The following is a 14,531-nucleotide window of genomic DNA, read 5'->3' on the forward strand; positions in this document are numbered from 1 at the left end:
CTCTAAATTTAGATTAGCAGAAGAAAATATTTGTGAAACTAGTTTTTCTGACAAGTACTCTTGATTTTGCTGATCTTCTCCTCCAGAGATGATCTTTGGTCCCGCAGCTGGAGAATGCACACACATCTGGCGGGTAGCCAAGTAGGCTGTGGATCCAAGCTCAGGGAATCTAAACATGGTATTCTCGTCAAAAAGGGGAAAATGTGCTTTCCTGTGTTTTGGCACAGCTACTTAACACAGGGCCCCTCACGGTTCTCAGGCTGACTCTGGCAGTGAACTTTCTGGATCTTAGGAAAGCTGGATCCTTTGCACTTTCCTTTGAGGACGACTCTGTGTCCATGGTTAAGCCATAAAAGCCTTAACCAATAGGTTTGAGTCACTATTAAGATCTTAATCCTATTCATTAATGGCCAGATGATGGATCCTTTAAACTAGACAAATTTATAAATTGGAAAAAAATTTTTTTAGAGAGCACTCATATCAGTATAATGGCTAGCCATTAAGACTCCCTTAATTAGAGAGAAGACAGAAATTAGAAAAGAAATCAAAGTCCACTCAGACCCCTTATTTGCCTTAGGACATTTGCAGATATTGTTTAAAAAAAAATCAAGACATTGGAAGTACAACTGTCTAGAACTTAAGAAGAAAAAGGAAAATTATGTAACAGCTAGACTTAGGGGCTCCCTAACAAGAGGAGATAAAAAAACATTTAGACTTACTACAAAAATCCAACGTGTAACCCCTTTCTTAAAATCCAGCCCCATCTGCCTATTTTAGCTTCCTTTTCCTTCAAGATTTACCGACAGCACTCCAGCCTAATCTCTAAGAGTATACAGGTTACTCACGTAAATACGAAAAGCCCAAAAATGTTTTTAGCAGAAGCACCTAGGACAGGCAGTAAAGCTTGCTTTGCTGGGCTCTATAATCAGGCTCTGCCAGCTTCAGGCCTTCCTTGAATGCCTCCCCAGGGAATTCATGCACCCTGGACCACAGCCCTTTGACCTCCACTCAATGGCCATTCTGTGACGCCCAGTCAAGAGATGAGGATAAAATTGCATGCTGTCCCTTCCTTTCCAAATCCAGACTCACCGGTTATTGACCCTTTCTCTCCCAGGGATAACCACCTTCCTGCTTGTCTTGTTTCGTGTCCTAAGGGCTTGACTGAACTTTCCGCCTGCCTGGGACACACAGGCTGACAGTCCTTTCTTTTGGTTACCTTTGGGAATGACTCTGGATCTTGGGAAGGTCATAACCTGTAGGGACACCTCTTAGGTCCATAGAACTGTTCAACGCTGCCAGAAATATTTACTGCTTATCCTAGCTGACAACTGACAAGATATTTAGAAGGATTTCTTTTCAGTAGTTCTACGGTCAAAAATTGGCCAAATTGAAAGCTGATATTTAGAGCCTGATGGGATTTTTTACAGGCCTTCTTCCCTAAGTTAAAATAAAACTATGCACCCAGAGGGGAAAAAAACACATTGGGGATAATGTAATCAGACAGGTAGATCAACCTACGATGTCATTTAAGTTACAACCCAATTTCTGAGGAATTGAGAGCAACTGTTCTTATCTTACAAATCTTTGCAAAACTGAAAATGCAGCTCTAACAGCAGTTCAGATTTCACCCATTCCCTTTCATCATTCCAAAACCTCCCCAATTTATTTCAAAAGGCTTGTCACCTTTCTGGTAACTCTTATTTAGAGGAGGCCCAACTCCTAAAACCGAAGGAAAAATTACCCTGAAAATCCTAGGGAAAAAAAACTTGCATTTTTTTCTGTCCTTTAAGCTTGTAAATTTTACCACATCTTTAGAATGTAAACACCCTGGAAGGTAATAGCCCACAATTGCCTGAGACTACACCTGGCTAGCTCAAACAGCACAGTCTAAAGTTAAAAAAGAAAGGGAAAAATCTTTCATTTTAAATGCAGGCTGCTAGAGAGGCTCTTTGGCCCCAAATGTAATTCACGGCCTCCTTGTCTAAGGCAAATATAAATCTTAAAAAGCCTTTTCTACAAATATTAACAAAAAAAAACCCTTTTATGTAGGTAACCTTAATTTGTTCCATCTGCTAGAGACACAGTTATTTATAAACTAGTGAGTTTTGTATTGTGCCTAAGTTATGGCTGAAATTTTGAAATAAAAGCTATAAGATCTGTTTGTGTCTGTCTACATATGTATGTATGCATGTTATAGATATGGTATTTTTCTACCTCCCAATGTTATTATCAAAATTAATTTCTAAAGAGCTCTAAGTAACTTAAAGTAAGTGCTTATATAAATTATTTCTATATATAATAGAAACTAATCCAAATGTTTTCCAGGTTAATATGATATAAAATAATCTTTAGTGAATGAAAGCTTGTCGGCTAACTAAAATAGGCACGTCTTCAGAGTTATCAGCACTACATGCAACTTTTATTCTACCTGGGTTATTAGTCAAATAAGCTCATGTTATCTCTGTTAAAAAATTTATCAACAAAAAAAATAATTTGAGATTATGGCTAACTGCTTTAACATTTCATGAAGGTTTCATAAATAATCTAAGTATGACTGTTAAGAACAAATGAACTATACTGATGTTAATGCACTCAGAATCTTTAGATGCAATCCTATGGCTAATGGCATGTGTACTTACAAGTAACTTCAAGTCTTTTTGATGGCTTAAAACTTCAGAATTTTACTAGGTAAGGTTGAATGATGAAAAGTTCATTGAATGTCGAGATCGTTTCCAGATAAGATAAAATAATAAAACATTAATTACTGAACAGAGGTTTATCTACTTTTGGATTCTTATTATGGAAAAACTAAAAGATAAATTTGAGCTTATTAAAAAACAGTTTTGTGCTTTATTGGAAGATTGCACTATGAAAAAAATATTTCTAGAAATTATAAAATGTATTCATAAATTTGCCAATCTAAAGGATATGGGTATAGCATACAACTCACAATTGTTTACTTCTTAGTTTTCACTAGAAATTAAGATTTCTAAGGTTAAGAATTCTAATTGATATATGTAATTAAAGCTACTAAAAATAATAAAGAAAAAATCTCTCTATGCAAGGAAAATAATATTTATGTTTTTGGGAAAAAAAAAAGCTGAGTCTTTTCTATTAAAAAGAGCTAAGGTTTTGAAGCCATGTAAACTTCTATGTTTGTCTTTGAAATCTTTTTGTCATTTTGATTAAATAGATGATTAAATATTGTTTCATAATAATCTGTGACCCTATTTAGACAAGTGGGAGGGATAGTAAACTAATTAAGCTTATTTTATATATTAAATTACAGGGGAAACATTGTCAAATAAGAAATAACATTAAGCCTTCTTTATGTTGTATCTGCATAAGTATATTTTATCAGAGTTCCAGAAATTATGTGAAATTCCTGGAAGTCTAATATGTCCTGGTATAAAATGTTGTCTGTCATCAAAATTGAGGCTTACTAAAAGGACTGAATCTAAATATCAGATAAGTATCTTAGCTGACTTTCACGTAAAGCTGGCAATAACACAATCTATAAAGGTTATGACACATGTGGATGAAGTCCATTCTGCTTCTGCAAAAAAAAATTGATCCCTCATTGCCAGATTTTTGCCATCCCAATGTCCTAGTAACACAGCAACAGTCTGCTGAATCAGAGAAATTAAGATCGGTAAACAATAGCTATAAATTAAACAAACAGGGCTATGGGAAACCCAAGCTGGCCCCTTGGTTCTTTCCACCTCCCTGGAAAGCCCAATTTTTCAGTTTTTACCCTCCTCCACCCACTATAGGAAAAACTATCTCTGTCCCCAGAGGCCTCAGAACTCCTCCCTCTGGGTGTTTTGAACATCTTCAGCTGGACTTCATTCAACTGTCCCTTAGTATGTGTTATCGATATGTTCTTGTTGCTGTATGTATGTTTTCTGGATGGGTTGAAGACTTCTCTTGTCACAAAGCTGATGACCTCACAATGGAAAAGAAAACTATTAGAAAATCTGTTTCCCACTTGGGGTATACCTTCCACAATCCCCAGTGATTGAGATACTCACTTCATTGGGCAAATCACACTAGCCTTAACAAAAACCTTGCAAACCTCTTGGAATCAGCACTGTTCCTATCACCTTCAACATCAGGCAAAGTTGAGAGAACTAATGGAAAAACTGGATTCAAGCAGAACAAGAATTAACTACATCAGACTAAATGAACTAATGAGGATAAGCATAATTTTTGTGACTTTTTGTTTGAAATATTACTTTTTTAAAATCTTTCGTTTTTCCAGATTTAAGAAAACCTTTTTTTCCCCCTTCTTTTCTCTTAAGATATCTATGACTTACAGCAATTTGGTGAATTATACCTTTGTAAGCAGAATTGAAACAATTACTTTTTCTCCCTACCCTATCCCTTCAGAATTCAGAAATTCTCAGTGAGTATTATTATTTTCATGGCAATGTATTTATTTGCCTAAGTTCAGTAAGAATCTTTTCTCCTTCTAACAGGACACAATTGGAAATATTAGTTATATTACCAAGACTTTGACTGGAATGTCATGTTTAAGAGAGAGATGCATAAACTTATATATGACCAAACAGCTTTAAGGAATTAAGGTTGACTTTATGAAGCCAATAAAGCCCCTTGGGGGAAAAACCTACTGCCTGGTACCTTACTTACAGGGTTCCTGACAGCCAAACCAGGTGAATAAAGAAGATCACTTCCTGGGAGGTGCAAGAACCTCAAGATATGTTAGAAGCCTTAAGAAGAGAAGAATTGACCAAAATCTACAGGTGTTGCAGGTAGAATATTTGGCTTGGCTTCTTAGCCTTGACAAGGTATTAAAAGTTCATTCTGGAGACTACCCAGCAAAGCAAATTTAAAAGAGCCTATATGATCAATTGTTGTTCTTGCTATACTTATGTGAATACCTAAGCCAAGTTTATTGAAACTAAACTTATTTTCAAACAAATTAGTCTTAATTTGACTATCTTTGATAAAAATAAGGGTGATTTTATAGAGAAAAATTATGTTTCAGTAGAAACCATAATACACACTTGTAGATATTAGATTCTAGTGCTGTTAATACTCTTTGAACTTTTGTGATTTACCTAGAAACTGCAGTGGATCCTAAATTCTTCTGATTTCCTCAAATATTTGACTACAACTCTCCAAACTAACATTTCCAGTTTTTCTCCCACTTTTGACTTGGAGTCATTGAGAACCAAGCTGCCCTTTTCCCTGAAGCCCTCCAAACTAGAGCTGAATGACTTCACATGAACTTGAGAGACCACCACACAGCCTGTGTTTAAACAGCCTTCACGCCTGTTGCTGAGTGAGCCACTCAGAAAGTTTACCTGAACACCTGATGACATCATCAGAGACATTTCAAACTGCAAAAGATGCTTTGACCCTGACCTCTAGAAATCTTCTTGACTGGCTGTCCCCATAGGCTCAGAAACTGGTTTATAATTTGCTCTAACCACTAATCATTATTTTTCTTTGTTTCCATAGCAATGCCTCATTAAATCTGATTGCTTGCACTATAGACCTAATTTGGGGAGCCCACCTGCATCACTGCCTCATAAAATGAGACCCAACTGTTTAATTGAACTGACCTATTTTCAAGACTAAAAGATCAATTCAGTGAATTAATGGAACAATCTACCATGTCAACTTTTAATATGTGAAGCTTCCAGGGAAGTTTCAGAGGCAGGAACTACTGGGGCCCAGGCCAGGCTGCCTCCAAATGTCCCACAGTAGCATACTGACTATTCAGAATCAAAGTTACTCGAGAGGCAAAAAGGGCATGTCCTATCTCTGTTGCCCTGAAAGCAGGAAATGAACCTCCTGTGTGAAAGGTGCTCTGCCCCTGTCCTCATTGCCTGAGGCAGGGACTCAGGGCGGAAAGTCTGCAGAAACACACCTGCTAATTTACTACCTCAGGCCCAAACTGCTTAAATGTCTTCTTATGCACTTCAAACCTAAGTTTCTTTGTCCTGTCATTCCTCACAAACTTGTTTCTTTGTGAGAAAGGTACATATACTGCCGGCTTTGTTCACTCTCCAGCATCATTTTCACGATTCTCCCATGGATGTGTAATTAAACTGGGGTTCTCGCCTGTCAATCTTGTGTCAATTTCATTGTTAGTCCAGCCAGGAGAGCACAAGAAGGTAGGAGGGCAGAATCTCTCCCCTCATCCCACACTACCTGAGCGCTAATCTCTGTCTGTTTGAAAATCGGCCCGCACCCTCAAATCAGTTGCTCTCTTTTCTTTTTGAAGACTCCTTCCTCTCTTCTACAATAATTCACTCTAAAGATTTTTCAAATTACAAAACAATACGAACTTGAGAATCACAAACTGAAAGAAGCCACAGTTGCCCCCAGTTCATATTTTGAATTCATGTTAGACCAGGTTCGGGTTCTGCTTGGCAACTTTGGGCAAGTTATTTCACCTCTCGAAGTTGCTACTTTTCACCTGAAAGCGGGGGGCTGATCAAGCCCACATCTTAAGCTCGCTAGGAGTTTTACAAGAGGCAATAAAGGCAAAGCCCCTAGGGCGCAGGACTTGGCACTCTGCAGCAGGGCAGGGAGGCGGGTCCTGACTTCGTGACAGTGGCCACACTCCCAGGCTCACGTGCGCGGCGCGCTGGTCCAGGGAGAGCTCCAGGTACGTCCCCTCCTGCATGGGCAGAGGTCCCACCGCGGGGAGGGCTGCGAGCGGGGACGGGGAAGCGCCCTGGCGAGTCGAGCCGCTGCGGAGCCCGGCGGGGCGTGCGGAGCCAGGCAGCCACTTATCAGCCCACAGCCCGCGGGGGCGCTGGCGGGCGCCGCGGGTCCCCGCCCGCTCCACGCTCCTGCAGACGGCGCGGGTGAAGTGATGAGCCAAGAAGGGAGACGGCGAACTCAGCACCAGGCCCACTGGCACTAGGAAGGGGAGGGTGGTGGGTGGGAAGAGGGGAGGGGAGGGGAGGGTGCAGGAGGGCGGGAAGGAAGGGCTCCTCACCAGGGTGCCACCGCCGTGCCCTGCCCATGGCTGAGAAGGCCCTCCACCTAAATCTGGAGCTTTCCTTCAGTAGCTGCAAATGCTGCCTTTGCCTCCTGAAGGAGAAAAGGTCTCCTGTTAGTAGCATAAAAAGTGAATGCGTGGGACAGTGAGAAAATAAGGGATTTTTCCCCCTTTTCTTTTAAGTGAATTTTTATTTCTAATCTTGAGCAGGGCAAGTGGAATTTGAGGCGCCTGACCTAGTCAGGTGTAGTACTTTTATGTTAGATTACCTGTCGCCTTCACATCCCAGGTGGTTCTTCTCCAGTCACAGAGAATTTGAGCTAAAGCCACGTTCCTGGGAGGGTGTTGCTCACAGTTGGGATGGAGGCAGCTCAAGAAGAGAATGCTCAGAGACCTGCCTCTGTCTTGAAATCGTTATTTTGATTTTCAGTGCCTCAGCTTTCCTAAGAACTTAAATGTGCAGAAAGGTTCTGTAATCTACACTTTTTATGTAAGATATTTCAAAATGTACATGGACACACGCACACACATAGAATATGTCTTTCCTACTAGACTGTGCTATCTGAGAGCAGGAATTTTGATGACTTATCTTTGTGTCTCTGTACCAAGCTCATCAATGATCAAGGAAACTTGATTGGTTAGAGAAACTGTTCTCAGAGTGGAGCATGGGGAGCACATGGTAGTGGAGGTGGATGGAGATGGCTCCAACCAGATCACAAGAGGCATCTTACCAAATTTCTAATCAAGAATTTAGGAAACATTCTGATAAAGCTAGACTTTTGTATAATGGTTTAGAGTGATATATAATTCTGTTAAATCAGGTAGCCTACAAACAGTGTTTCTCACGGTACCTGCTTGGTCGCTCGAACAGTAGCTCTGAGTTATTAGTTTGTTATGAACTGAATTGTGTCCCCCTTCCCCCAGATCCCTGGGCTGAAGCTCGAATCCAGTATGGCTGGTGTCCTTATAGGAAGAGAGAGAGACACCAAGGATGTCTGTGCACAGAGGAAAGTGCCACTTGAGGACACAGTGGGGAGGCGGCCACCTGCTGGCCCTAGAGAATGGCCTCGGCAGAAACTGCACCTGCTGACCCCTCGCTCTTGAACGTCTTGCCTCCAGAAGGAATAGAGGAAGAGAAAAATCGATTTCTGTTTAAGCCACTCAGTCTGTGGTACTTTGCCACGGCAGCCCTAGCCAACTGATACATAGACTTATGAACTGTCTCATATGAGGTGGGCAGAGCTCTGAGACGACCCCAATTCCTGCCCTCTGAGGCAGACACAGCTTCACCCTGTTATTCTAACACAGGTCTAGGTGCTGCTTTGAAGGGACTTTGCAGCTGTAATTAAGGTCCCAAATCAGTCAACTTTAAGAAAGAGAGAGAAATTATCTTGGGTGATCCTGAGCTAATCAGGCGAGCCCTTAAAAGGAACTGGGCTCCTCCTCGGGAGGGAGATTCAAAGCTTGAGAAGACTTCCCATGAGGGAGCTTCTCCACTCCTGGCTTTGGAGGTGGATGGAGCCATGTTGCAAGGAAGGTGGCTGCCCTGGAGGAGCTGAGAGTGTCCCCCATTTCACAGCCAGCAAGGAAATGGAGACCTCAGTCCCGTAGCTGCGAGGAACTGAATTTGGCCAACAGTGACAAAAAAAGGAGCCCAAGAAGGAGCTTGGCTTGGCCCATACCTTCATTTCAGCCTTGTGCGCCCTCAGAGAACCTAGTCATGCTGGGCCCAGACTACTGCTGGTAGAACTGTGAGCTTATAAGTCGATGTTGTTTTAAGCCACTAAACTTGTGGTAATTTGTTATTCCAAAATAGAAAATGAAGACATCAAATTATGAATAGAGATAGGGACACAGATTTGCAGTGACCTGCGGTGCAAATGATAAAGCAAATGAATAAAATGTTAACAATAAGCAAATTTGGGTAAAGGGTATATGATTGTTCCCTGTACTGCTTTTATTTTTGTAACTTTTTAAAGTTTGAAATTATTTCCAAGTAAAAAGTTTCAAAATAAAAGATGAGTGACTGTCTTTGTGCATGTTTTCAGTTGTTTTGCTGAGAGTTAATTTATCCAAAATCTTAAATTGTTCTGCAGTCATGCGTCACTTAACGAAGGGGATACATTCTGAGAAATGCGTCGTTCGTTGGTTTCATCGTTGTGCGAACATTCTAGAGTACACAGACCTAGACGGGATAGCCTACTACACACTTAGGCTCTATGGTACAACCTATTGCTCCAGGCTGCAAAGCTGTGCAGCACGTTACTGGGCTGAATACTGTAGGCAGTTGTAACACAATAGTAGGTATTTGAGTATCTAAACATAGAAAAGGTACAGTAATAATATGGTATAAAAGATAAAAAATGGTACGCCTATACAGGGCACTTATATATCCTTATTCTATCAGCTTTTTAATATTTTTAAATTTTTTTTCAATTTTAAACTTTTTTGATAAAAACTAAGACACAAACACACACATTGGCCTAGGCCTACACAGAATCAGGATCATCAATGTCACTGTCTTCACCTCCACATCCTGTCCCGCTGGAAGGTCTTCAGAGGCAGTAACATGCATGGAGCTGTCCTCTCCCACGATAACAGCGCCTTCTTCTGGAACACCTCCTGAAGGACCTGACTGAGGCTCTTTTTGAGGAGGTGTCATTCTTTCCAGAAATACATCCATGGTGGTTTGCTTGTTTTATTTCTTTTTTTTCATCATAGATTTGCTCGTAAGCAGATAACGCACCGTGAACATCCCTCTCTATTAATGAAAATCTCTTGGTGTTGGGGTCCATGTTTTTAAACTTCTTAAGGCGCTTGTTGAGGTTGCAAAAGCTTCTGCTAAACCCTTCACTGTGAATTTCCTTGGGGATTCTTCTTCCTTTTCTCCTGCAGTTTCTTTTTCTCTTGCCTCTTCCTCAGTGTCCGTTCTAGGCCCAACAACTCCTTAGTCAATTCTTCAGGAAGCACCTCTGGGAGCTCCTCAGAGTCATCCTCAGCCACACCCTGGTCAAGGTTGCTCCCCACCTCTACCACAGCCTTGATGATTCTGCAGCCTCCTCATCCTTGGCAGACCCTCTGAAGTCACGGACGAACCTCTTGAGTGTCTTCTTCCAGATCCCATTCATACACTCCTTGGTGACATCTCCCCAAGCCCAAGCGAGGTTCTTGATGCAGTTACAGATGTTGTAATCCTTCCAGAATTGCATCAGTGTCTTCCTCAGTTGCAGCAATAGCCTGGGCGAAGGTCCCCCTCAGGTAGCAGGCTTTAAAAGCTGTTGAAACTTTTTGATCCATTGGTTGGATCAAAGAGGTGGTGTTTGGAGGGAGAAACATAGCTTTGATATTGGGATGAAGATCACCAATAAAAGGAAAATGTCTGGCAACATTACCAATAGTAAGCAAAATCTTGAAAGGTAATTCTCCAAACAGTACTTTCCCGTTTCACTGGCAGAGCAACTCAGGAGGGCAGCTTGGAAGAGGAGCTGGGTCATGCGTGACTTCTTATTGCTCCTGTAGTACACTGGCAGTGCGTGCTTACTGATGTGCTTGAAGGTCCTGGGGGTTCTCCCTGTGCCAGACCACAAAGGGTTTTAATTCATAGCCTGCAACATTGCCCCCAAGCAGGACTGTTATCCTGTCCTTAATAGCCTTGAAGCTTGGCATTGACGTGGCCTCCTCATGGATGAAAGCTCTTTCATGCATCTGTTTCCAAAATGAAGTTTCACCCGTGGTGAACATTCGCTCTGGCAAGTAATTTTCCTGCACAATCAGCTTATCCCCAAATTCTTCAGCTGCCTTCACGTGAGCACTCACAGACTCACCCCTCACTTTCACATGAAGTAATGAATAACGATTCTTGAATCGTTTAAACCACCCAGAGGCAGCAGTAATTTCAACATTATAGTTGGGCCCACCCTTTTCTTTCAACATCACCAACAGACTTCTAGCTTTGGCCATGATTGTCATGGTGCTGAGAGGGACATGCTTCTGTGTCTGGTCTTCAATCTGGGTCATTAGAAGTTTCTGCATGTCTGATACAGGCCCTTCTTGAATTTTCGTTAGTCTTGTTGCCTTCAGTGAAGCAGATCCTTTAACAGCTTCCGTCACTTTGTTCTTGATCTTCAAGATCGGAGCTATGGTGGAATGGGATGTGCCCCACTGGTGAGCAATAACCATCACTGATTTTCCACCCTCATAGTCCTTAATCATTTTTAATTTTTTTTCCAGGTCAATCACTCAACTTGGGCTCTCAATGGCAGCATTGACAGTGGATTCTGTATGCTTAGGGGCCATGACGAACAAAACAACATGGGATTAAATCAGGCACAAGAGAAAATGATGCAATCAAGAGACACGGAAGACATGAGATGTGTGAGGCTGCTGATGGTGTAACACGGCGTACTGTTTCACAGTAAACTTATTTTTTTGTAAGTAGAAAGGGTATGCTCTAAAATAACGATAAATAGTATAGTAACTACATAAATTAGTAACAGTCATTTATTATCATTATCAAGTATAATGTACTGTACGTAATTGTATGTGCTCTCCTGTTATACGACTGGCAGTGCAGTCGGTATGTTTACACAGCATCACCACAACACATGAGTAATGTGTTGTGCTACAACGTCATGACTGCTACAATGTCACTAGGGGATAGAGCTTTTCCAGCTCCATTATAATCTTAAGGGACCACCGTTGCGAATGCGGTTCCTCGTTGACCGAAATGTCATCATGCGGCACCTGACCATATTTATGAGAATCAAAGATTGATATAGTTTGATTGAATAATAATTGATTGCTAGTATTCACTCAGCTCTTACTGTGTGCTAAGCACTATTCTAAGTATTTCATACGTATACGATCTCATTTAAATATCACAACAACCCTGTGAGGTAAGGACTGTTTTATCCCCATTTTACAGTTGAGGATACAGATGCACAGAGAAATCAAGGAACTTGTCCCAGGTCACACAGCTCCTATTCAGAGTATCTGATTCTGGAGCCACATGCTCTGCATTGTCCCTCATCAAAGTCTACATATGCCATTTCAAATTAGGAGTTTGTTTTCGTCTGAACTGTGCTTGTTAATCTGTTTTTATTCTGATTTTTTTTTTTTTTTTTTTTGCTTCAGAATTTGTAGTATTTTGTACTTTGGTAAAAAAAAAGGAAAAAGCAGAAAAACCACCTTATCCAAAAGTTCTAATTCAGTCTGTCTTAATTTGCTGTTGGAAGGATTGGATGAGTTGAATGGGAGTACGTGTCAACTTTACCAAGCACCAGGCCAGCGTTCAGGACTGTCTGTCTCTCGAGAGTAATGGCCAGACCCAGACGACCACGGCAGGGGGCGCGGAGAGCGTTTGAGAGAGGCCAACGCCACAAAAAGTGGCTCTTTAACTCTTGTTTGAAGAGGCCCCGTCTCTTCTCATAGGAAATATTAAAATGAACCCACATCCCACATTAAATGTAGTTTATATATAACTACGTAAGAGTTGAATTGTGTGTGACTAGTTGGTATGTCACATTTTGTAAGCATTTAATCAAATTTACTAATTTTAGTTTTGGAACTTAAGAAATTTTTGGAGCTGATAGATTTTCTCAGCCCTTAAACAATTTTGCTGGCCCCTGAAAGCACGCAGGCCTAGGCCTCGGGCCTCGCATCGAAGATGCGATCACACCGCTGTTGGGGCTGCAGATGCTCTAGCAAGAAAAACAAATGGAACTTCCGCATTGAAAGAATGCTGGGAAACATTGTTTCACCAGGGGTCGATTCCTCTCCTTGAAGGGAATATCTTCTGGTTTGGGGAACAAACAGCTTTTGGAGCCCGAGTACAAAGGGGTCCATGCATGCTCTAGATGTTAAACTAGATGTTAAAATAAAAAGTGGATAGGGGCTGGCCCAGTGGCATGCTGGTTAAATTCACGTTCTGCTTCAGACGCCCAGGGTTTGCAGGTTCAGATCCCAGATGTGGACATACACACCACACATCAGGTCATGCTGTGGTGGCATCTCACATACAAAATAGAGGAAGAGTGGCAACAGATGTTAGCTCAGGGCCAATCTTCCTTACCAAAAAAAAAAAAAAAAAAGTGGATATTTCTCTGTGGCAGAAGACCAGGGAGTACTTCCAAAAATAAATAGGATTAGTCCCTGTACCAATCAATGCAAATATATTTGTACATATTTATACAAAGATTCAGTTGATAGTGCTGAACCAACGGAGAGTGCTTGTAGAGCAATCCACATTCATACTACCTCAGTGGGTGTTATATGTGAGGGGCAACTTTGCTGCCTAGGAAAGAGCTGAGAAGCAAAAATTTGCATAAATGTGATTGGGTTCCTTGAGGCCATGTTAGGAGAGAACATTCTTGAATCTAGCAGCAGTTTTGCTGCGGGCAGCCTTCTCTTTCTCTTAGGAGCCGTGCGCATTCGTGGCGATTGATCTCTGCATGGAGCTGTCAGTTTCCTGCCGGGATTTTGTACACAAGAAGATGGAGCTAGATTTGAGCATCACTTGAAGGTCTTCTCTAGATCCGACGTGGACGAATCCTTGTCCTTTCAGTAATCATTTGAAATAAAAATATCCCACAATCACTCCTTCTTCCCTGTTGCGTGGGTCTGGAGCATAAACGTCAGCCTCTGGGAAGGAGCCCGCATAGCGGCTTAGTCGCGGGGCGCGGACGCCGTCACAGCGAGGTGTCCGGTGGCAGGGCCAGCCCGCCGGAGGGCTTGCGAGGTGACGGCCCGCCGTGCTCCCGGGAGGGCTGCCCGCGCCGGCTCGGGGGCTGCGCACGCGGGGTGTGAAGCAGACTTGCCTGATTTTAATTCTCCCAGGAGAATGGCTCAATTTCCTGTAAAACTAAAGACAAGAATTAAAATTTCACAAGTCCCTTTTTCTCTTTTTGACTAATCCCTATTATTTTCTTTCTGTATGCACACATAAGCACAGTTTTGGCGATTGTTGCATGGAAACAGAACCGAACCAGTCGGCACCGGCTGTGGGCAGGAGAGAAGGGCTTTCCCAGGCGAGGCTCGGCGGGAGGCGCGGGGGGACGTCAGCTCGTGTCCCCCGCTGCACTGGGCTCCGCGCGCGCCTCGCCGAAACGGGACTCTGTTCGCGCCCGCCGTGCACGCTGGACAATGAGGGTCAAGCGGGGGCGACTCCAACGCCGCCTCTGCCTCCAAGAACTAACGTTTAAAAACTCAGCCCTGGCGGACGTTCTCCGGGAACTTGAAGCATGTTTACGTTTATTATGCGATCTCAAGGACACTTCGGAGGGTGCAGCTGCTCGCCCACGAAGGGCCTGCCTCCCTGTGTCTCACCTGAGAAATGCGAGAGGACCGTCACTTTCCTCCGCCTGCAGCTGCGGGGAGAGGACGCCCCTCCCGGTGCGGGGCCGTGGGGGCGGGGACGGCGGGCAGGAGCCCGAGCTGGGGCGTGGGCGTCCGTGCGACTGCTGAGTCTCACCCAGGCGTTGTGACTTTAGGTGAGTCATTTAGTATCTGTGAGCCTTCGCCGTGTCCCCCGTGAGATGGGCTGATCGCGGGTGTG

At 42.7% G+C, this 14,531-nt stretch overlaps 1 protein-coding gene across 1 annotated transcript in view; it reads right to left on the reverse strand.

Moving 5' to 3' along the window:
- Window positions 1-9,662, reverse strand: part of TBPL2 (TATA-box binding protein like 2) — a 35,946-nt gene extending 26,284 nt beyond the window's left edge. Inside the window, 2 exon segments of the mRNA XM_046647716.1 lie at window positions 6,608-6,897; window positions 9,473-9,662. Of these exon segments, the coding sequence (XP_046503672.1) occupies window positions 6,608-6,897; window positions 9,473-9,662 (480 nt within the window).
- Between the last annotated feature and the right edge of the window lie 4,869 nt (window positions 9,663-14,531).

The sequence above is a fragment of the Equus quagga genome, chromosome 20 (assembly GCF_021613505.1).
Source record: "Equus quagga isolate Etosha38 chromosome 20, UCLA_HA_Equagga_1.0, whole genome shotgun sequence".
Classification (NCBI taxonomy): Eukaryota; Metazoa; Chordata; class Mammalia; order Perissodactyla; family Equidae; genus Equus; species Equus quagga.